This window comes from Laccaria bicolor, genomic scaffold (genome assembly GCF_000143565.1).
Source record: "Laccaria bicolor S238N-H82 LACBIscaffold_60 genomic scaffold, whole genome shotgun sequence".
NCBI classification, from domain to species: Eukaryota; Fungi; Basidiomycota; class Agaricomycetes; order Agaricales; family Hydnangiaceae; genus Laccaria; species Laccaria bicolor.
In genome coordinates this window covers 65515-86567 of record NW_001889931.1, presented here as the reverse complement: position 1 = coordinate 86567, position 21053 = coordinate 65515, and the positions used below count along the sequence as shown (strand labels likewise).

At 48.3% G+C, this 21053-nt stretch overlaps 7 protein-coding genes across 7 annotated transcripts; 6 read left to right on the top strand and 1 right to left on the bottom strand.

Annotated features, from left to right (window-relative positions):
* Positions 1–94: 94 nt before the first annotated feature.
* On the top strand, positions 95–3559 carry LACBIDRAFT_295784 (uncharacterized protein; the record flags this gene model as incomplete). The annotated part of the gene is made up of 13 exons (XM_001888930.1): positions 95–174; positions 227–321; positions 347–546; positions 717–923; positions 1037–1069; positions 1164–1700; positions 1869–1931; positions 1964–2078; positions 2111–2355; positions 2628–2833; positions 2907–3012; positions 3069–3383; positions 3458–3559. The coding sequence occupies 13 exons, from the start codon at positions 95–97 to the stop codon at positions 3557–3559; spliced, it is 2304 nt and encodes a 767-aa protein (XP_001888965.1).
* A 219-nt stretch (positions 3560–3778) lies between these two features.
* LACBIDRAFT_334166 (uncharacterized protein) lies at positions 3779–4559 on the bottom strand (the record flags this gene model as incomplete). Its single annotated transcript, XM_001888879.1, has 5 exons — positions 3779–3834; positions 3901–4002; positions 4056–4176; positions 4304–4343; positions 4501–4559. The coding sequence occupies 5 exons, from the start codon at positions 4557–4559 to the stop codon at positions 3779–3781; spliced, it is 378 nt and encodes a 125-aa protein (XP_001888914.1).
* A 951-nt stretch (positions 4560–5510) lies between these two features.
* LACBIDRAFT_295783 (uncharacterized protein) lies at positions 5511–10067 on the top strand (the record flags this gene model as incomplete). The annotated part of the gene is made up of 12 exons (XM_001888929.1): positions 5511–5590; positions 5643–5737; positions 5763–5987; positions 6056–6087; positions 6110–6495; positions 6551–7122; positions 7164–7360; positions 7418–7480; positions 7553–7609; positions 7915–8086; positions 8160–8314; positions 8393–10067. The coding sequence occupies 12 exons, from the start codon at positions 5511–5513 to the stop codon at positions 9443–9445; spliced, it is 3087 nt and encodes a 1028-aa protein (XP_001888964.1). The 3' UTR covers positions 9446–10067.
* Positions 10068–10810: 743 nt separating this feature from the next.
* On the top strand, positions 10811–11377 carry LACBIDRAFT_314325 (uncharacterized protein; the record flags this gene model as incomplete). The annotated part of the gene is made up of 1 exon (XM_001888928.1): positions 10811–11377. The coding sequence occupies one exon, from the start codon at positions 10811–10813 to the stop codon at positions 11375–11377; it is 567 nt and encodes a 188-aa protein (XP_001888963.1).
* Positions 11378–11911: 534 nt separating this feature from the next.
* On the top strand, positions 11912–12650 carry LACBIDRAFT_314324 (uncharacterized protein; the record flags this gene model as incomplete). The annotated part of the gene is made up of 5 exons (XM_001888927.1): positions 11912–12138; positions 12196–12309; positions 12359–12425; positions 12476–12504; positions 12566–12650. The coding sequence occupies 5 exons, from the start codon at positions 11912–11914 to the stop codon at positions 12648–12650; spliced, it is 522 nt and encodes a 173-aa protein (XP_001888962.1).
* A 360-nt stretch (positions 12651–13010) lies between these two features.
* LACBIDRAFT_314323 (uncharacterized protein) lies at positions 13011–13352 on the top strand (the record flags this gene model as incomplete). The annotated part of the gene is made up of 2 exons (XM_001888926.1): positions 13011–13132; positions 13190–13352. The coding sequence occupies 2 exons, from the start codon at positions 13011–13013 to the stop codon at positions 13350–13352; spliced, it is 285 nt and encodes a 94-aa protein (XP_001888961.1).
* A 1236-nt stretch (positions 13353–14588) lies between these two features.
* On the top strand, positions 14589–20040 carry LACBIDRAFT_396183 (WD40-containing domain protein; the record flags this gene model as incomplete). The annotated part of the gene is made up of 15 exons (XM_001888925.1): positions 14589–14668; positions 14723–14817; positions 14871–15023; positions 15087–15130; positions 15179–15531; positions 15582–16150; positions 16211–16284; positions 16335–16385; positions 16451–16513; positions 16563–16641; positions 16692–16936; positions 16995–17286; positions 17342–17410; positions 17465–18981; positions 19042–20040. 15 exons carry the CDS (start codon positions 14589–14591, stop codon positions 20038–20040), a joined length of 4683 nt encoding a protein of 1560 aa, XP_001888960.1.
* Between the last annotated feature and the right edge of the window lie 1013 nt (positions 20041–21053).

Below are 21053 nucleotides of genomic sequence, written 5' to 3'. Positions count from 1 at the left end.
TCTTAAATGGCGAGCATGGGAATTTGGCCTTGACTGGAAGCGCTCAGGAAAACCTGTGCTCATGGCACCTCCAATTCCAAATCGCTAGGTTGAAATGAACTCGGAGAGGCGTACAACTAGGTCCACCTCGACAGTCGACGAAACGAGGGCCGTCCCTCCAATGGAAAGCACAGGGTACGTTGGTTCTGAGCATGTGTTCGACGAGTTATTCTAAATAGTTGACTAGGGCATCCATTCTCTCGGGCGCTTTATCCACAAGTGTGCTCGGTGGGGAAATTATCAACTCGCAGAGGGACCATATCAGGACCACATTTATCATCAGTACGCATGCTTCATATCGTCAAAGACCTCCTAATCATTGGCAAGCACTTAGATAATCATATTGGGGGATCTAACTCCGACACATCGCATTCTACCTTGGCCGTCAGCAATTCTATTACTTCGGGAGACCCGCCTCATGCTACCACTTCATCCTCGGACAAAAATGTGCCCTATTCGAGCACTTCATCCCATCAAACCAAGAACAGAGCTCGCTGGAAGAGTTCAGTGTGTCCAACGATTCAGGTACATAATTTCAATGGGTTTTCGGGAGAAAACTGGGTTGAGTTCTGACTTCGTCATGCTGCTATGCAGGCCTTGGTGGGAGCGAAGTATCTCCAGAAATCGAGGTTGGCTTTTTCTCTTGTCACCGTGGCCAACGTGCTGACACCGGACAGTCTCCACCCACAGGGGAGGGCGATCCCGTTGAAGAAGAATCCAGTAACTCCATCTACGAGCGTCACATGTATCTGAAACAGCATGGTTTTCCTCTTTGGATCCCTCAGCCCAACACGACACTTCCTCGCTCATATCAACGGCAAGGCGTCAGCATTGGCGATGTGGGAATTTTCACTTCAGATGGTGGCTTCGACTTCCTCTTTAACGTCTGTTTACCCGCTGGGGACACAAGTAGCCCTAACGAACTTCCCGAAGGCTTTTCTCCCTTTCATTTGAAATCAACCGATGTTTGCAAATTCCATGCTCATTCTTCGCACAGCCATTTAGCCAGTCGGGCTGTAAAGAAGCGAGAGTAAGTCGCTGTTCCCTTCCACATCGCAGGGGCACTCACAAAGGTCGTAGCAGGGCAACGTTTGAATGCTCCGGTTCTGATGGCGCTATTCTAGCAATGCCTCAAGGGGTGTGACAAGACAACCTCATGGGGAATCGCAACATATTCGCATCTCCAGTCGAAACGTCCTGAAGACAACGTGTCCCTCTTGAGGTTCGGTCCTGTTGGTAACGAAGGTCAAGGTCGACATTCTTCATATACAACGTATGAATGGGATTATGCAAGTGTGCTAGAGGCGAAGTCTGGTCCTGAAGAGGAGGAGCTTATGAATTTAGGGGTCAACGGCTCCGTGCCTCCACGAAACCAGTGTACCTTTATCCGGTCGCTCACCCCTGGTATCGCTGTTGATGACTGGGAGCGTCTCGAAATGAAGGTAGTGGCTTTACTGAAGGATCAAGCATCAATGCGATCCCACAAGAGCCCTTTCCCTTCAGTTTCAGGTGCCATAAATTCTCTTCAAAGTACGCTGTCTCCTGCTTCCCCCGATTGTGGGCACTCCAACCAACATCATTTTCAAGGTCGCATAAGCTTTTTGCGTGGTCATAAACGCGGGGGTAGCTCCGAGGTGACCGATTCGATGACCCTTGCACAGGTCAGCGCTTCTGGTTATATCATACCCCTCTTCAAATGTTTATCATCTTGAAGACAACAGCAACTCACCCCGCGACCTATGTCATTGACATGATGCTGCGAAAGGTGCCGCTTATTACTACACACACACACACATAACCTGCCACCGATCAGTCCTTGACCTTTATAGTGCCCCAAAGCGAAGGTTGCAGTTGTCCATGACAGCGACTGGTGCTCTGTGATTCGAGACTCGGTGAGTCATGAACTTCATGACTTGACCTCAAGTGTAAAGCGGATGTTAGGATGATGATTGGAGGTATACAGCCCAAGACCTTCCACGTCGGATTCAAGAGGCATTTCATGTCGTTGAACAGAAGAATGGTGAGGTTGACTAACCACGGTGTTGTCAAGGATTCAACATTTTTTTCCCAGGTACCGTCTACCTAGAAGAGAAAACAAGGCCATCTCAACACCCTAGTAGATTACCTGACGTCTCCGGCAAATTAGAGGTTGAGGTTTTCCCTCTCTTCGAGGATCGACAACCAGGGCCTTCGCAACTTTCCGATTCCCCTGAAATATCCTCTTTAGACGTGCAAGTTGACTCTCCTTGGTCCAAGAAAGTAGTTGACAATGGAGATGGTGATATCAAACCTAAGAAATGTCATGATTCCGATGAGGTGGGTGGACGGCTCTGCTACTCTGGACCAGCTTGATGACCGTTGTCACTTTTAGGATGACAATGATTTTAGTAACGAAGCAAACACTCTACTCAGCGATCGAAAAGCTGGGCCTCTGCAACTTTTCGAGAGATTCCCGCACTCTCCCCAGACATTCAAAAAGCTAATTGACAATTGGGATGATATTAAACCTCATGAATATTACGATTCCGAGGAGGCGAGTATCTAGATGGCCCAACTGCGCTGAGTTTGGTAACCATAGCCATTTTCAGGACGATGAAGGTCAATTGGGCGATGAAGATAATCTTGAGCCGGATACTGCCTTCCTCGAGTCCATTCTTCGTCGAATTCAACAAGTGAAGAATAACCCTTCCTTTGAACAGTCGTGTTCCCCCCCTCGGTCCCTCAAGAGGCCGGTTGATGACTGCGACGAAAACTACAGTTCTGATTCCAGCAAGGTGAACATTCATGTGGTTACGTCCGTCCAGTAATCATGTCGACCAACTCATTGACCAGGCACGTCTCGGCATTGACATTGTTGATGAAGACAGTCCTTGGTCGGACGCCTTCTCAGAATACATTTCACTGCAAATCCAGAAACTGAAGAGCAACTCCACCTACGACAACAAATTCAAAATGGATCGCGATTCTAGCTGGGTAAATTTCTGCACAATTTTCTTCATTCAGAGATTCATGGCTTACACAATGACCAGGATCCTTTCAAACTTGACAAGAATGATTTGGACAACAAACATCGCATCATGCTAAACGCCATCATCAAGATCATGTTCCAGCGACCGAAGCATAACATGAGCTCCTTCGGAGACTTCTCCCTTCCTGGATACATCAAAGAGTCGACTGACGATGGCGACGGTGTTGCCAAACCTGACTTGTTTGATGTTTCTGGTGAGGCGGACTCAATTTCTTTGAAGGGAAAGTCCGTTCGCATAAATAGCAAACTTCACAATCAAGCGCCCCCTAATGACGAAGGTTATATCGCGAAATCCATGGCAGCAAGGAGGAAGATGGTATATCCGGCGAACTGGAGGCCCTCAAGCCGTCCAAGAAGCCCAACGGATATATAACGAGTTCTAGTGCGTAGTCGAAATTTGACGTTGGAGAAGGATGTGTGGCGGACGGGGGCGTTGACGTTGAGGCAGATACTCCAGAGTCATGTCTAGCGTTCAATGAGTTCCAAGATTGAAAACTGTGCTGTTGTCACTGCGTGCCCTATTAAAAGTTGACCCCCTCCCTTTGTCCATTTTCCATCGTCTACAAAATAAACATGAACCCATTTCAATTTGCTCCCCATACCCCTTTCGTTTCATTTCATTGATCCCTGATCCTTTCCAGCCATTTGTTGTGGACGTGCTATACGTCGAGCTTGCTGGAACATGGTCACGTCCACGGGAAAGTGAGCCAATCAATGACCATGGCCAGACTGAGTCTCAACGTATCGACTCCGTGGATGTAATAGTCCTGGGCAATATCGTGGGTCGCTTAATCATAAGGTGACGAAGGCGACGATAAAGGTTCTTAGCTTACCTAAAGTGCAAGCGCCAACAACCACTGTCTTTCCAGCGTGGTCAGACGATTTCTTGTGCTCATTAGAATGCAGAATTTCCCCTTCAAACTCGTCCTTATTTGCTGATTCGATATGTGAGATAGTTTATCTTGCCAGGTGCGTGAAATTGACGTACCAGGGTATGAAGGCGTATTGGGAGACCCGCTGCCCAATCCTGTTGCGAAGACTACGTCCTCGACTGTAAATGTGCCCCTCTCCGGGTGACGAATACATTCCACTTGTTGGTGGCGGGATCCCTATCGATCGATGTGAAGTTTGACGAGAACCAGATGTTCAGCTCAAAGATTTCAGCGTAATGTTCTAGTCGGCAAGCTGATGATCCTGATCAGTAGGGTTCCAGCGGACGGTATCGAGTCAGCTTACCTTCACGGCTGGAGCATAGACTGGCCACGTCGGTGGGAACCTGCGAGAATAGAAGGTAGAGAAAGGGGAGAAACGTTTCGAACTCGCAGAAGATAAGGCAGATGATCATACCCTACAAGAAATCAAGTTAGCTGTCGTCCTCATAGTCAGAGATGTGACATTCACCAACATGATCATGTGGACACAAAGCCTCATACCTGTCCACCCTCGCATTTCGTTCCATAAGTACCCAGGATATGTCAAGGTGTTTCAACATCTCCGTCCGGCTCCATGAATGAGTAGTACCGTCGGGTCCGATTCGTCCTTATACTCCGTCTTTGCTCCACCCACTGTTCATTACTTACTAGGATCAAGATCCCCACTCTCTCTGGAAACCCTTCGAGGATTTCCAAATTGGTATATACCACATGCAGCCTTCCACTCTCCACTGATCCACCGTCGGTATGAGACGACGCGTTCCCGACGTCAGTTAAGAACTCGAATATTCACGTTGATTGATCGACGCAAGGTCGGGAGTAAGTTAGGCCGCTCCAAGCCCAGCAGCGGGTCTTTCAAAGCGAAAGTTCTGCTCTTTCGATTGAACTAGTTGATCAGTGAGGAGCTGGATCATCCAGAAAAGGTCCTGAAGTTCCAGGTGAGGGAGTTGTGTAACATGTCGCGCCAGAGGAGACTGGAAACAGCCTTTGCATCGCCTGCAATAGAAGGTGGCGAACCAGTTCTGTGTGATTTTGTTTTTTGCATCAAACATTTTGGGGAACGGATGCGCCTAGGGGGGGAGTCATCGTTCGAAATGTAGGTTATTGCAGTTGCTGGTAAAGATTTTATAAGGGCAATGGGTGCAGAGGTGGAAGTCGAAGATCAGATACTGAGTGTCATCCTGTGTCATCATCAGCGTTGTACTTTACATCAACCTCGACCGCGTCTTACTTCCCCCGTTCACTGTAGACTTTAATACTGCGCCATTTAGGACGACGACTTGCACAAGAACGTATTTCGCCAGCGCAGCCTGCCTAACACTCTACCCAAGTTGCGCGAAAGTTGGGAAGCAATGAAGGCAGGTTGAAGGCAGGTGCCAATGTCTGAATAGTGATGACAAGCTCGCTAAATGAGTATGGGAAATCCGCCTAGACTGGAAGCGCTCAGAAAAACCTGTGCTCATCAAGTGCTCATGCGCAGTTGACTGGCGCTTCCACATCCTTACGTTGCAATGAACTCGAAGAGATATACGGCAAGGTCCACCTCGACAGTCGACGAAACGAGGGCCGCCTCTCGAGTGGAAAGCATAGGGTACGTTGGTTGCAAGCATGTATTCGACGAGTCATTCTGAATGGTTGATCAGGGCATCCATTCTGTCGGGTGCTTCATCCACAAGTGTGCTCGGCGGGGAAATTATCAACTCGCAGAGGGACCATAACAGGGCTACATTCATCATCAGTACGGAGTCTTCATATCTTCAAAGACCTCTTAATCATTGGAAAGCCGTTAGATATTGGGGCACCTGACTCCGACACATCGCGTTCCACATTGGCCGTCAGCAAGCCTAGTACTTTGGGCACGGTAACAGACTTGCCTCATGCTAGCACTTCATCCAAGTTGGCTAGGGATCTCCCCTGTCCTAGCACTTCATCTGCATCAGACCAAGAACAAAGCTTGCTAGAGGAGTTCAATGCGTCCACAGATTCAGGTACGTACTCTGAATCGTTTTTCAGAAGACCCTGGGTTCCATTCTTCCTTTGTGCTGATACCATTTAGGCTATGGTAGTGAAGTATCTTCCGAAATCAAGGTTTGCTTTTCTTTCTCGCCAGCGTGGCGAACGTGCTGACCTTGAGCAGTCTCCAGACTCTCCGCCCAATGAAGACGAGAATCTCTTCGAAGAAGAGCCCAACGCCATCTACGAGCGACACATGTATCTCAAAAAACATGGCTTTCCTCTCTGGATTCCTCAACCCAACATGAGGCTTCCTCACTCATACCGACGACAAGGTGTCAGCATCGGTGATGTTGGCATCTTCGCATGGGATGGTAGCTTTGACTTCCTTTTCAATGTCTGTCTCCCGGCAGGACATCCTAATAACCCTGACGAGTTGCCCGAAGGCTTCTCTTGCCTTACGCTCAGACCTACGGATGTTTCCGAGGTCCGTGCGCATTCTGCGCACAGCCATATGACAAGCGCGTCTGTACAAAAACAGGAGTAAGTCGCCTATTCCTTTTACATCTAACTGTCAGAGGTGCTAACGATGTTTTAGTGGAGCAACATTCGAGTGCTCCGGTTCTGATGGTGCTGTTCTAACCATGCCTCAAGGAGCTTATCACGAAGACTTGAAAAATATCAGCAGATTTAGAGATTACGCATTGACTCACGCTGAAAGCTGGTATCAGTATGCCAATGGACCTTGCGGTCGGGAAATTGGCAATGGTCAACTTCACATGGTAACAGGTTGTGATAAGACCACTGCTTGGGGAATTGCAACCTACTCGCATCTCCAGTCGAAACGTCCTGAAGGCAGCGTAACCTTGTTGAACTTTGAAGCTGTTGGTAATGAACATCATGGTCGGCAGCCTTATGCTTGGGATTACAAGGGCACAGTGGAGGCGAAGGTTGGTCCCGAAGAAGATGAGCTTGTGGACCTAGGGGTTCAAGGTTCTGCCCCTCTTCGAAATCAGTGCACCTTCGTTCGATCTCTTACCCCTACGCTTGGTCATGATGACTGGGAACGTCTGCAATCGAAGATAGTGGCTTCAGCGAAAGATCAAGCATCGGAGCAGTCCCCCAAGAACCCTATCACATCAGTTTTAGGTGCCATAAGCTCACTTCCAGGTATGTTGTTTCCTGTCTCTTGTGATTGTGTGCTTTTCAAGTAATATCATCTGCAAGGCCACTTAAGCTCCTTATGTGGCTACGGTCGCGGAAGTACTTCGAAGCTGACCGATTCAGTGACTCCTGCACAGGTCAGCATTTCCACTTGTTTCATGCCCCTCTTCGTATCCTTACTATCTTGATGAAGCCACTATCAGCTCACCCCGCGACCTACGTCACTGACATGATACTACAAAAGGTACTGCTTACTGCAACGCATGAATGCGAAACTAATCAATTGCTTATGCATTTACAGTGCCCCAAAGCCAAGGTTGTAGTCGTCCATGACAGCGACTGGTGCTCTGTAATCCGAGACTCAGTGAGCAATAAACTTCATTGCTAGATTTGAAGATGTAACGTGGGTCTTAGGATGATGATTGGACATATACAGTGCAAGACCTTCCGCATCGACTTCAAGAGGCATTTGATATCGTTGAAGAGAAGAATGGTGAGGTTGACTAAACACGGTGTTGTCAAGGATTTAACTTTTTTCCCTAGGTACCGTCTACTTACAAGAAAAATCCATGTCATCTCAACGGCTCAGTATATCATCTCTCGTTTCCGCTGATTTGGAGAACGAGGGCCGTCTTCTTCTCGAAGAACGAAATCCAGGGTCTTCGCATTCTCACCCAAAGTCGAAAGTTGACGATTGGGATGATGACACCAAACTTGACGAATATCGTGATTTTTTCAAGGCGATTTTCTGATACGCTTTTCTGCTCTGAATGGGCTGATGACCATGATCATTTCTAGGGCGACCACGGTGATTCGAGTGATGAAGATCAACAACCAGGGCCTTCGCATATTTTCGACCACTTTGCGCCTCCATCCCCTTTGAAAATGAAGGGCGACTATTCTTCGTTCTTCAAGGACGGTGAAGATGAAAATATCAAGTTTGATGAACATTATGATTCTGGCGAGGCGAGTATCGGAATGGCTCTGCTGCTTGCGATGATTCTGATGACACACTTTCTTTTAGGATAGCGAAGGTCAACTAGATGACGAGGATAATCCCATGCTGGATGCTGCCTTCCTCGATTCCATCCTTCCACAGTCACAAAAGGCGAATCACAACGCCTCATTCGCACAGCCTTCGCCCCTCAAGACGTCGATTGATGCCTACGACGACGACCCGAGTCCTGATTCTAGCAAGGTGAGTGGCGTCCCTCTAGGATCGTGTCGACCTAGTACAAGTGTTTTCTCTTCCTCTGCTGACACGTCTTTCTACCAGCACGGTCTCACTAACAGTCCAGACGATGTTGGCATCCCTTTTCCCGCCATGGATCCACATTCGTCACAAGATAATTTCAACAAAGCCAGGGGAATGTCAATGAGCATTCCAATTTCCGGCCAACAAAGCTTTTCTTTGGCTCCTCAGGCTACAAATCCCTCCAGCTCTCGCAGAGTTTCTAGCTTTCCTGATTTGCAACACGCGCCTGATCTGGATGTTGATCTGGATCGACTGGCAAAGGAGGACCCATTGACGACGCAGATTTGGCGAAGGTATGCAAAGACGAAAGCAACATCACCTCATGCTCAGCGGATGGAAAATATAACCTGGAGGATGATGGCGCTGGCCCTCAAGAAGAGGAAAGAAGACGAAGAATTTAAAGCTACCGAGCGGCCTGCAGAAGTGGAAGAGGCCCCTCTCCATGATCAAACGTTAGTTCGTCTCCGCGAGGCGCCCCAAGTTGAACATAAGCCGGACAATGTAGGCGAACCAGATCAAAGAGGGCGAAGAACTGATAAAGGGAAAAGAGTACGGTTCTATCCTTCCTCTAATCTCGAAAATAGTCAGGTGTGCATCCATCCGCACCTTGGATTATCATCTGTTCCTGCCATCAATTATGATGTTATGGATCACCCATCCTCTATCCTCGATCATCATCATCATCATCGCATCTCCAGCCGCAATCTCACGGAACCAGCTACAACTCCTGTACTCAGGAAACTGAGCATCGTGTCTGAACATTTGCCCTGGACTATCAGTATCTCAGCGTCGAATGGCTCTTACGTCACTGTTGGAGATGTACTGGAGGGCGTGTACAACGCACTGCAAAAGAACATCACACCTGGGGAGTACAGCTCGCTTAGTTCACATAACAAGCGCAGAGCTGCTCAGGCATACGAGCAGCGATACCGCAGGCATCGCAGCTCCCAAGCATATGACCTGGAGAAACGTGGGGGGATGAAACGCGTTGATTTTCTTATGGGAAGGACCAAGTTCTGGGGATTGGCCATGACAAGCCATGGATCACACATGTGGCAGCTCAGTGTTACATGACCTCCCCTCGAGTTCCGGTCATCAATACGATTTGCGGCACCCTGCCAGTATCGGTGAACGATCTCTTCATGGACCTCCGGCTCCTCCTCCCTTTGCTCCAGCAAACTATCCCCAACCGCCCTTCAGCGGCGGCGATCATCACCCATATGTATCGAAGGCTTCTTCTCGCTCTCGTCTATTTACCAAGAATTTATTCTCTTCCCTCTTCTGCTGGACTCGACCCTGACCCAATGGACTTGACCTTGCGCAATAAATTTATACCCCATGGATTTATACCCGCTAAGAGATGCGCCATGTACCGCGCATTGCGTGTTCTCTTTGGATCAGACCTTGTTGTCTTTGGAAATGGTGCTGTTATGAGACACCATCCCATTATCATACCGCCAGATGTCGTGGCAGTGTGGACTTTTCGTTATTTTTATTGCCTTGCTGTGCTCCTCCACCTTTCGCCTCTCGTACAGATCCATACACATCTAATGCGCCTCCACTGTTACTGTTGATCTTCCATAGACACCTCATACCCTTTATACACATACGACTTGTACGTTGATGAAACCGGTGTCCTAAGTGACACCCTTCCTGCGTTCGACGTGATTGTTGAAATTTCATTTTGCCTTGAACGAACTGTATTTCAATCTACTAGGGATCAGGATTCGGGAGGACGGAGCAATCGAGACGAAATATGTATACCAGAACAACATACGCAAACGGCAATCGAAAGCAAAAAAAAGAGGGCGTTGTGGGGTGTAAGGGTGGAGCAATAAACTTGCGCAAGTGTTTGATCAGTGTCGGAGTGTTCACACGGCTTTACGTCTGGATCGACTCCTTGTCGACTCCTCAATATTTCAACCAAATTTCAACCATCGCGGGTTCCTTCCTGGTTTCTGTGGGGAAACGCGCCAGATACGGACGGGTCTTCTCTTCCTCCACAATGAGGTCTGCGGCAGTCTGCTACTTGCTTTTTTTAATTCAACCCTAAGGCCTAATTACCTCTAATTCGCAATAGACTTCAATACTGCACTTAGCTGCAAGTTAGCTGTTGAGGACAATGAATCGCGCAAGGACGCGTTCCGCCAGCGCGGCCTGCCTACCACTCTACCCAGGTCGCGCGGAGGAGCAATAAAGACGGGCACCAATAGCTTAGATAGCTCGCATGGGCCGGAATTAGGTGGAAGCGCCCATGACAAGGGCCTCCAACTTATCGAAAGGTCGAAAGGTCGTCATCTAGGTCCATCTTGACAGTCTCGGACGAAACGAGGGCCGCCCTTCGAGTGGCAAACACAAGGTACGTTGATTCTGAGCGTGTATTCGACGAGTTATTGAATAAATACCCCAGCCATCTACCAGCCCCCGCCTCCATCACGAATGCAAGCATCACGCTCATTACCTGCTCCTTCGCAACAACAGTCGGCCAACATGAACCCAAGCCAACTATCCTCTGTCATGGATAAAACCCATACAATCCACGACTCAGTCCCATGCCACCACGCCATCCAAGCTACTTTCCTTTATCAAAGTATGAAGAGGGGCAAAGTTTCGACGACGATATCTTCGAACTCTCTTCTAGAAGCCCGTCCACTTCCACCTCTGCGACTCTGTATCCCGGGCCACGATAGCAACCAAGCACACTCCTTGTTCACTTACAACTACAATAGCGCCCAGCGGGACTTTCAAGGTCCACATGAAGAAGAGCAGCACCAGCATGTGTATCCACCTGGACCCAGCTCGTCCGTTACGAGTTACACCACTCCCCTCAGCGTCCCACAAAGCATCTCAGTAGCTGAACCGTCTTCGTCGTTATCATACTCACCACAACCTACCTCCCCACTGCACCCACCCGCGTCGAGTTCGACCCTTCCATGCCAATCAACGCCTCTGATCATGTGTTCTCACCTTCACCGACCACTGTCCCAGGTCGGTCTGGGTGTATAGGTATCGACGAGGACGAGCAGCGAAAGTCGACACTGCCAAAAGTATGCGCTGTCGGACGCTCTATGGCTCGTCTTGAGGGGAGCAAAACTCGTAAAGTGCACGTTTCCAGTGGGAGTACGAGTGCGACGAGTCCGTCCCCGTTATCGGATTTGCTGGTGCCCAGTGTGCCGTTGGTGCCCCCTGTACAAGTGCAAGCGAACACAGGGTGGTGCCCCAACATCGTCTCCACCAGGACGATTCGGTGCAGCCTTCGTCTTCTGTTCCCGCTTCTACTTCTTCTGTCCCCAGAACCCTCAAGACAAAGACAAAAACTCTACTTCACCAACTACAAGCACACCAACACCAGCACCGTTCCTATACCCCTCCGGTCGTTCTCGAGTCAATCAAAAAGCTAAACACAAACGTAGCCCTACCGACCCATCCCCAATACCGTTCAATAGTCTTTGTCACTTGAATGGCAAAACCAAGCAACGGGATAAAGGAAAACAAAGAGAACAGGATAAGCAGGTGGAAGATGGGGACGAGATCCAGAAGATGCCGATGTCGATGAATTTTGAGTCGACTTCGAATCTCTCGGGTTCATGGTGTTTGATTGGCCCGACATTTGACTTGGGAGTGGGTGTTGGAGGGGATGAGGTGGCGGAGAGGGTTTCCGATAGTATTAGGATGGCTGCTGAGAACGCTTACGCAATGGAAACGAGAGGCAAGTCGAGGGTTGGGAGTTGTCCTTTGAACCCGTTTGACGCTGTTCTTCTTGACCAGTATGTTTTTATTCTGTTTTATTGTCAGTTGATTTTGCTGACTTTTGTTGTGACTAGCGATAGATACACGGGGGACCTGTTACGTCGTTTAAACACGACTGACTCGCCGACGTTTTATGACCATGGGCCCTCGCCTCCTCGACAAGTGCTTGACCTTGGATGTGGACAAGGGTTAGTGGCCTTTCCTCTTTATAATTGCAGCTTATCTAATAGACGACAGACACTGGGTCGTTGAAGCTGCTATAAAATGGAGCAGATACGGGACCAAGGTGACTGGGTTCGACAAGGTGGATATCTCAAAGTTTTGTTACCACTTGCCGTCGAACATAGGGTAAAGGGTCAAATTGAGTTTATTCGGGGGAATGTGTACGTGTTCCGCAACACTTTCTTTCTTATCCTCATCCTCATCCATATGTGTATCGTCCAGCCTGAAACAACTGCCCTTCGACTCCAACACCTTCGACTTGATAAGAATGTCATGCCTCACACTTTGCATACCCACAGTCTCATGAGCACACGTATTCAAAGAAGTCTATCGCGTATTCTCTCCAGGTGGACGACCGGAGTTGATCGAAGATATTATCATCTTCCCGCCCCGCCCCAACTCCCCATCACCCCGCCTCTCAACTTTGAATTCCTCTTCGAACACTCTCCAAGACATATGGCATCTCCCTCCATCTCGAGACGTTCAAAGATATATTCGGATATGGGGAGCTTATGGAAGTTCTCCACCCTTCCCTCGCTCGTCGCGATCCCCTCATCGAGGAAGACCGTGGAGATGAAGCTGCTGCAAGCGAGCAGAGGAAAACCCAACTACGGGTCTCCTCCGTCTTCCGTCAACCTATCTCCCCGTGGAGGAGGAAGCACTCGAGATGCACACGACGAGACATATGAGGACGTTGTTATCGTGCAAACATAAGCTGGTTGAACATGCCATCGAGACCGAAGATGTGAATTATGAGTTGGTGCAGCAGGCTCTGTATGAATACGAAAGGTGTGTATGCCTTGTCCTGCATACATACCTGAAATTCGCGTTTTGTTGATTTGGGAGGTCATGTAGCTTGATGCATCAGAGGTTCCTGCCTATATACCTCGATGCGAATGGGCAGGTGTCGGACTTGCAGGATTCGATCGATAGGATGGGCAATGTTCGCACGTTCCGTGTGTTTGGGGCAATCAAGATGGAGAGTGTCGTGTTTACGTCTATGACTTGACATGGCTTATCCACGGCGATATTGTGTGTCTTTGAATGTCCACAGGTCACTTGGGGCGTAAGCCTCAGTGTCTTTTGCATACTTGCCGTTATTGGGTTCAATTACCCGCCTCACTTTGAACCAATCCGGATCCATCCATCAAGTACATCCGTCCACCCCCCTCGCACTCAACATAGTGATGAACCTTTTGGAGACTGGTTCGAGTCTAGCGATTGCTCTGTCCACGAGATATGCACTGCATGAATGTCACTTCTTGCACCAATCATTCGCTTGCAAAACAAGAACGGCTGTATTTAACGGCGCCATGGCCAAGAGAAACACAAAGGATCTGGAAGAAGGGGGTTATTGAGATAACAAGGAAGGGGTCGAATGTTTCGAGTCTGTCATAAACATGGTCTTCAGAGTCATTGGTAGATGTATATTGATGGCGCTTGGTCTCCTGTGCGCGTATCCTCGACGGTAGACTTTGGCGAGGTTCAATTCTGCGTCTGTCGCGGGTCACGGCGGGCGTCTCGCACGTTCTTCTAGCTCGTCTATCACCAGAAATGGAGGGAGGGGGTAGTCCGGTATTTTATAAGTCATCGTTCGAGAATCGAGATATAGATTATGGTGGATGCTTGTCAGAATCGCTTATTCTCAAGAGCGGTGGAAGTCATGGAAGTCGAAGACTTGAGCAACGCTGATGTTCTTTGCCGTTCTTCGGTCATTACTTGGCCTCTTCCACAACGAGGCATGCGGCAAGTCTGCCACTTATATTCTTCAATTCAACCCAACCCTCTAATTCACCGCCACTCTATCTCAGTCTGGTTCGTCATACTTTTTATGCACGAACACAAGCAAGTCATATGAACGGCACTGTCAGAAAAACGAGCGACCACTCGTGAAAAGAGTCTAGCAACGAAGTCGGCAACCTAAAGCCCACGAAAAAATTCAGGTCAATCCCGACCTCGTCTTGCTTCCCCCGCTCGCTGTAGACTTCAATGCTCTATCATTCCCTAAGCTGCTGAGGACGACGAATGCGAAAGAACATGTTTCGCCAGCTCGGCCTGCCTCTTGGCCTGCTCTACCTAGGTTGCGAGGAAGTTGGAAAGCAATGGAGACGGTTGGGAGACAGGCGCCAATATAATCTTAAATGGCGAGCATGGGAATTCTGCCTCGAGGCCCCTTGACTGGAAGTGCTCAGGAAAACCTGTGCTCCTGCGTAGTTGGCCGGCACCTCCAAATCGTTGGGTTGAAATGAACTCCAAGAGTCATATGTCTAGGTCCCCCTCGACAGTCGACAAAACGAGGGCTGCGCTTCGAGTAGAAAGCACAGGGTACGTCGGTTCTGAGCATGTCACTTGTCTCTGTGGTCTGAATCCGTCAATTAGAACCTCCGTCTTATTGGGCGCTTCATCGACAAGTGTGCATGGTGGGGAGATCAGCAGCTCGCAGAGGGATCACATTAGCAGTACAATCATCATTAGTGCGCAAACTTTATCTCTTAAATGGATTCTTCATCATCGAGAGTTCACCTAGATGTGGGTGGGTCTGACTTGGACGCATTGCGGGCGACCTCAGCAGTAAACAAGAGCAGCAATACGTTAGAGTCGGCTGGAGAAGTGCCCTCATCTTCCTCGGACCACGAAGAAATCGCAATATTGGAGGAGTCGAGAGCGACCACCAATTCAGGCATGTATTTCTTCCAAAACCTCTCATGGCAAATTGGGCTCAATTCTTAGTTTTTGTTTTTAGCCTGTTCAGGTCCTGGCAGCAGTGGTGCATCTTTTGAAGCAGAGGTTTGTCTGTTCTCTTCTCGACCTGACCAGTATGCTGACACCAGACAGTCTCTGCCCACAGAGGAGGGCAACCCCGTTAAAAAAGAATCCAGTATCTCCATCTACAGGCGTCACATGTATCTCGAAGCGCGCGGCTTTCCTCTCTGGATTCCTCAACCCAACGAGGAACTTGATGTCTCATATCGACGAAAAGGTGTCAGCATTGGCGATGTTGGAAGTTTCACTCCAGATGGTGGCTTCGACTTCCTCTTTAATATTCGTTTTCCCGCTGGGCACTCAGGTAACCCTAAAGCACTTCCTGAAGGCTTTGTTCCTCTCGAGCTGGAACCAACAGATGTTCGCAAATATTCTGCTCGTTCTTCGCACACCCATATAGCCAGTCCGTCTGTAAAGAGGCGAGAGTAAGTCCCTGATCCCTTCCATATCCCAGGGGTACCAATGAGGGTTGTAGCAGGACAACTTTTGAATGCTCCGGTTCTGATGGTGCTATTCTAACAATGCCTGGAGGGGCATGCCACGAAGATCTGAAAAATTACAGGAAATTTAGAAAATATGCAAGGATTCACGCTAGAAGCTGGTATCTTTACGCCAAAGGGCCTCGCGGTGAAGAAATTGGCAATGGGGAACTTCACTTGGTCACGGGGTGTGACAAGACAACCTCGTGGGGAATCGCAGCCTACTCGCATCCCCCGTCGAAACGCCCTGAAGACAATGTGTCTCTCTTGAGGTTCAATCCTGTTGGTCATGGACATTCTCCATATACGACGTATGAATGGGACTGTGAAGGCACACCAGAGGCGAACTTTGGTCCCGGACATGAGGAGCTTATGAATTTAGGGCTGAACGGCTCCGTTCCACAGAATCAGTGTACCTTCATCCGGTCACTTACGCCTGCTTTCGGTGATGATGACTGGAAGGATATCGAATTGGAGGTAGAGTCTTCAATGAATGATCAAGCATCGGAGGGATCCCCCAAGGGCCCTTTCCCTTCACTTTCAAGTGGCACGGGTTCTCTTTCAGGTACTATGTCTGCTGCTTCTCCTCATTGTGGGCACTTCAACTCACATCATTTACAACAAGGTGGCAAAGGTTGTTTCTGTGGTCACAGTCGCGGGGGTAGCTCCGAGGTGACGGATTCAATGACCTCTACACAGGTCAGCGCTTCCGGTTGCATCATACTCTTCAAATGTTCACTATCTCAAAGACAACAGCAGCTCACCCCGCAACCTATGCCATTGACATGATGCTGCGAAAGGTGCCGCTTATTGCTACGCACAAAAACTCAAATCCTGCCCCTAATCAGTACTTGAACTTTCATAGTGCCCAAAAGCGAAGGTTGTACTTGTTCATGACAGCGACTGGTGCTCTGTGATTCAAGACTCGGTGAGCCATGAACTTCATTACTTGATTTGAAGTGTAAAGCGGATGATAGGATGACGATTGGACGCGTACTGCCCAAGACCTTCCCCTTCGAATTCAAGAGGCATTCCATATCATTGAAGAGAAGGATGGTGAGGTTGACTAAAGACGATGTTGTGGTGATTTAACATTTTTTTTTCAGGTACCGTCTACCTAGAAGAGAAAGCAAGGCCATCTCAAGACCTCAGTACGTCATCTGACGTCTCTGTCGGAGGAGAGGTCGAAGATCTCCCTTCACTCGGAAATCGAAATCTATGGCCTTCGCAACTTTTCGATGCCTTTGAAACGCCCCCTTCTGACACGGAGGTTGACTCCCCTTGGTCCCACAAGAAAACAGTTAATGAGGACGAAGATATCAAACCCCACATGTGTCATGGTTCTGGTGAGGTGAGTATCTAGATGTTCCGCTGGTCTGGATGGGTTTGACAACCATCGTCGCTTTTAGGATGACGGCAATGGCTTAGGTGACGAAGACGTCACTCCATATGAAGATCGAAAACCAGAGTCTTCCCAAAATTTCGACCCCTTTGAAATATACCCTTCGAACATGACAGTTAACTCCCCTCGATTTTTCAAGAAAAGAGTTGACGATTCGGGTGATGACAACAAACCTAGGGGCACGGTTGGGGACTTGCCTCATGCTAGCACTTCATCCTCGGCTGGGAATCTGCCCAATTCCATTCTGTGGAGTGTGCTCGGTGGGGAAGTTATCAGCTCGCGGAGGGACCATAACAGAGGTACATTCATCATCAGTATGCATGCTTCATACCTTCAATAACCTCTTAACCGTAGGAAAGCCCTTAGATCTTGGGGGATCTGACTCCGACACGTCGCGTTCTATCTTGGCCGTCAGGGGTCAAGGTGAGATGAACTATCCCAACAGAACATACCTTCGTGGCGCTTATATACTCACAGATCCCATCGAAAAACTCAATCACGAAATGACATCATATAAAACTCGACAGTCGTCTTACGGCGACCCCGCCGGCTGCATGCAAGGGACCCGCGTAAAGGTCCTCGAAGAATTGGACATTTGGGCCTCGAACGCCAATAGCAGCAGGGTATACTGGATGGTAGGTATGGCGGGAATCGGAAAATCAACCATCGCGCACACGTTCTGTGAGAATCTCGAGGCTAAAAACATTCTTGGTGGCAGTTTCTTTGCTTCTCGAGCATGGGGGAAAACTAGGAACGCACGCCTTATTATTCCTGTTATTGCACATTCGCTGGCCAGAGCTTCACATGCTATCAAAGTTGAGGTCGTCAAGGCCATCGAGGACGACCCTACTCTGGCGGAACCGACCTATTCTAACATAAAGGAGCAGTTCAAGCAGCTGGTTTATAATCCTGTTCAAACGACCGTCGGCATGGTGGATAAAGTTGTCGTTATTGATGCCATCGATGAATGTGACAACCTTGAAGTTGTTTCTTCGTTCATTAAACTTGTTCTTGAATGGGCGTCGAAAATTCCGCTCAAGATATTCCTAGCCAGTCGAGACGAATATCTGATTCGCAAGGCCTTCGGGTCTACTAGCGATAGTGTTCGAGGGTACTTCTATCTCAATGACATCAAGAAGGACGTAGTCGAGAATGATATCCGGATATATCTCAGGACATCGTTGGCCCACATCAAGGATGACGAACTGTCCAGTCTCGTCGCAAGTTCTGGCAGGCTCTTCTTTTACGCAGCAACTGCCGTTCGTTATATCACCAATGGTGGTGAGGACTATAAGTGCCGTCTTTCTGCAATGTTAACCCATGGCCAAAAATCCATCAACGCGTTTGAAACTGAGATCGATTCTCTCTATGTACATGTCATGGAAAAGGTCTGCAAAGACAAGGAGCCGCATGAAGTCGATGATATGAGAAATGTCTTGTCGATCACCATATTCCTTCGAAAGCCGTTGTCAATGGAAGCCATTACATCTCTCAAAAGCAACGCGCACTTGTATTTGGTGTGGCTCACGTCTGTTATTCACATTCCTGATCAACCCGGGGCCGTGGTTACTCCATTCCATGCTTCATTTTCTGACTTCATCACCGACCCCACACGTTGTTCTCCCAAGCGTTGTCCATTATTCCCTTCGCTGGTTGCTTCCGAGGGTCATAGACTGATAGCTCTCAAATGTTTGATGCTGATGAACAAGTCACTGAAGTACAACATGTGTGAAATCCCCCAAGAATTGACATTGTCACGGATACACAGGGCCAACTCTCTGGAAAACGTTGGAAAATTTTCTGAAGCACTCAGATACTCATGCATTTATTGGGCTGCTCATTTAGCAGAGGTCAAGGAATTTGACCCCATGTTCATCGACAATCTTCACGTTTTTTTGCACAAGCATCTTTTGCACTGGATAGAGTGTCTCAGCACACTGAGTGAACTACAGACCGGACTTAAATCCCTGAGTAGCATAGTGACTGTTTTATCAGTAAGTTATTTGCCAGAATGAAGGAGAACATTGTGAGTCTAATAATTTTCTGATTGACAGGTCTTCAAATTCCATGACTTTCACTTACTTGTTCATGACACCTGCCAGTGTTTACAAATGAACTTTGAAGCTGTCCAGAAACATTGCATGGAGATCTATGAGTCTGCACTTGTTTGGATCCCAAAGAATTCATTGATACGCAAGACCTACACTGCCGATGTCAGCAGAGTTCCAAAAGTGACTCTTGGATTACCTGACTCATGGGACCCTGCAGAGCTGATTGTGCACAATGGGTCAGCAGTATCATCTGTTGCATTCTCTCAGGATGGCAGCCGAGTTGTCTCTGGCTTGGACAACAGTATCATCCAAATTTGGAATGTGACAACGGGCAAGCTGGAGGCTAAGCTGGAGGGCCACACAGATCAGGTGAGGTCTGTTGCATTCTCACAGGATGGCAGCCAAGTGGTCTCTGGATCGGTTGACAAAACAGTCCGAATTTGGAATGTGACAACAGGCAAGGTGGAGGCTGAGCTGAAGGGCCACACAAATTTGGTGATGTCTGTTGCATTCTCGCAGGACAGCAGCCGAGTGGTCTCTGGATCGGTTGATGAAACGGTCCGAATTTGGAATGTGACAGCAGGTAAGGTGGAGGCTGAGCTGAAGGGCCACACAGGTTTGGTGAACTCTGTCGCATTCTCACAGGATGGCAGCCGAGTGGTCTCTGGATCAGATGACGAAACAGTCCAAATTTGGAATCTGACGACGGGTAATCCTCAACCAATACTCACTTCAGACATCACATTGCCTGATGGCAGTAGGGTGAATAAAACTTCCCCTGGGCAATTCCGCATTTTCTATCCCTTGCAGCAACCTACGCTCAGTATGAGTTCCTCTACCCAGTTATCAGATAACGGTGACTGGATAATGACCAACCTTCGTGACTGCTGTATCCCCTCTCAATATCGCAACTTTGTCTGTTCCACAATTTGGGGCAGCCGAATATGTTTGGGCTACCGATCTGGTCATTTAGTTGTTGTTGATATAACCCCACCACTATGAATAGTATCAATATGTTTTTACATAATGCCTGCATTGGAAAATCTTACCTTGAGGGCCATCACCTAGCATTAACCAAGCATTAACGAGTCCAGTTCCTGCTTGTTAAGTCATTGTCTCGTTTAAGATGTCGTCAGTGCCTCAAACCTGTTGACCAGAAAATCAATGCAAATGTCTTGTACACATGAAAGTAGAAGGTAAGTATTGTCATTTGAGTGGCTGAGTTTGGCCCTCCCAAGGATTTGAATTTTGAATTGCAGGGCGGAAAGTTCTCATGATCATTAAGTTTCAAAGTATTAAAAACAAATTAAAAATAAACCAATGAGACCGATTTGAAAGCGAACAAATTTACAAAAATGAAAAGGAGAGGAACACAGCTAGAATCCAACAAGCCATTTGCGTTACCTTGTAACAGCGGTCATGACCTTCTCAACCTGTTCCAGCCGCCCCCACTGCGTTCATATAATCCCCCTACCTCACATCTTCAATCCCCGAGTACTTGTCCTTCCATGGCACTTATGGTGCAAAGGATGCTCTGTCGTCACAGTACAGGCACAATGTCCCAGAACTGTACGAAGAAAAAGTGGCAGGTGCCACATATGAGATCATATGACGGCCTAGCCTGGAAGAGTAATGCTCGCGATTTTGAGCAGTCATATCCGGCACAGTATTCGGAAAGAAAAACTGGGTATGGTAGAATAGGGACTTACAGCACGGAGGAGTCGAACTGGCAAGGACTAACTTCCTGATCATTCAGAGGTGGGTTCTACTCCCCTTAATTGGACGATTATGAACATACGAACCTTGTCATAAACACATCCCGCTTGTGAAATCCCCAAACAGAGAACATCGGCTCGTATGGGTGATAGACAGAGTGGAAGATTGAGCTGTCGCAAAGCGTAATGCTCGGGCCCATTATTTATACCAGAAGGTCAACTCGATCCCATGGATTAAGGACAAAGCAAGACGTAAGTACCTCTGACTCGGAGGAACTGTAGTCACAAGGACCTTGGTAT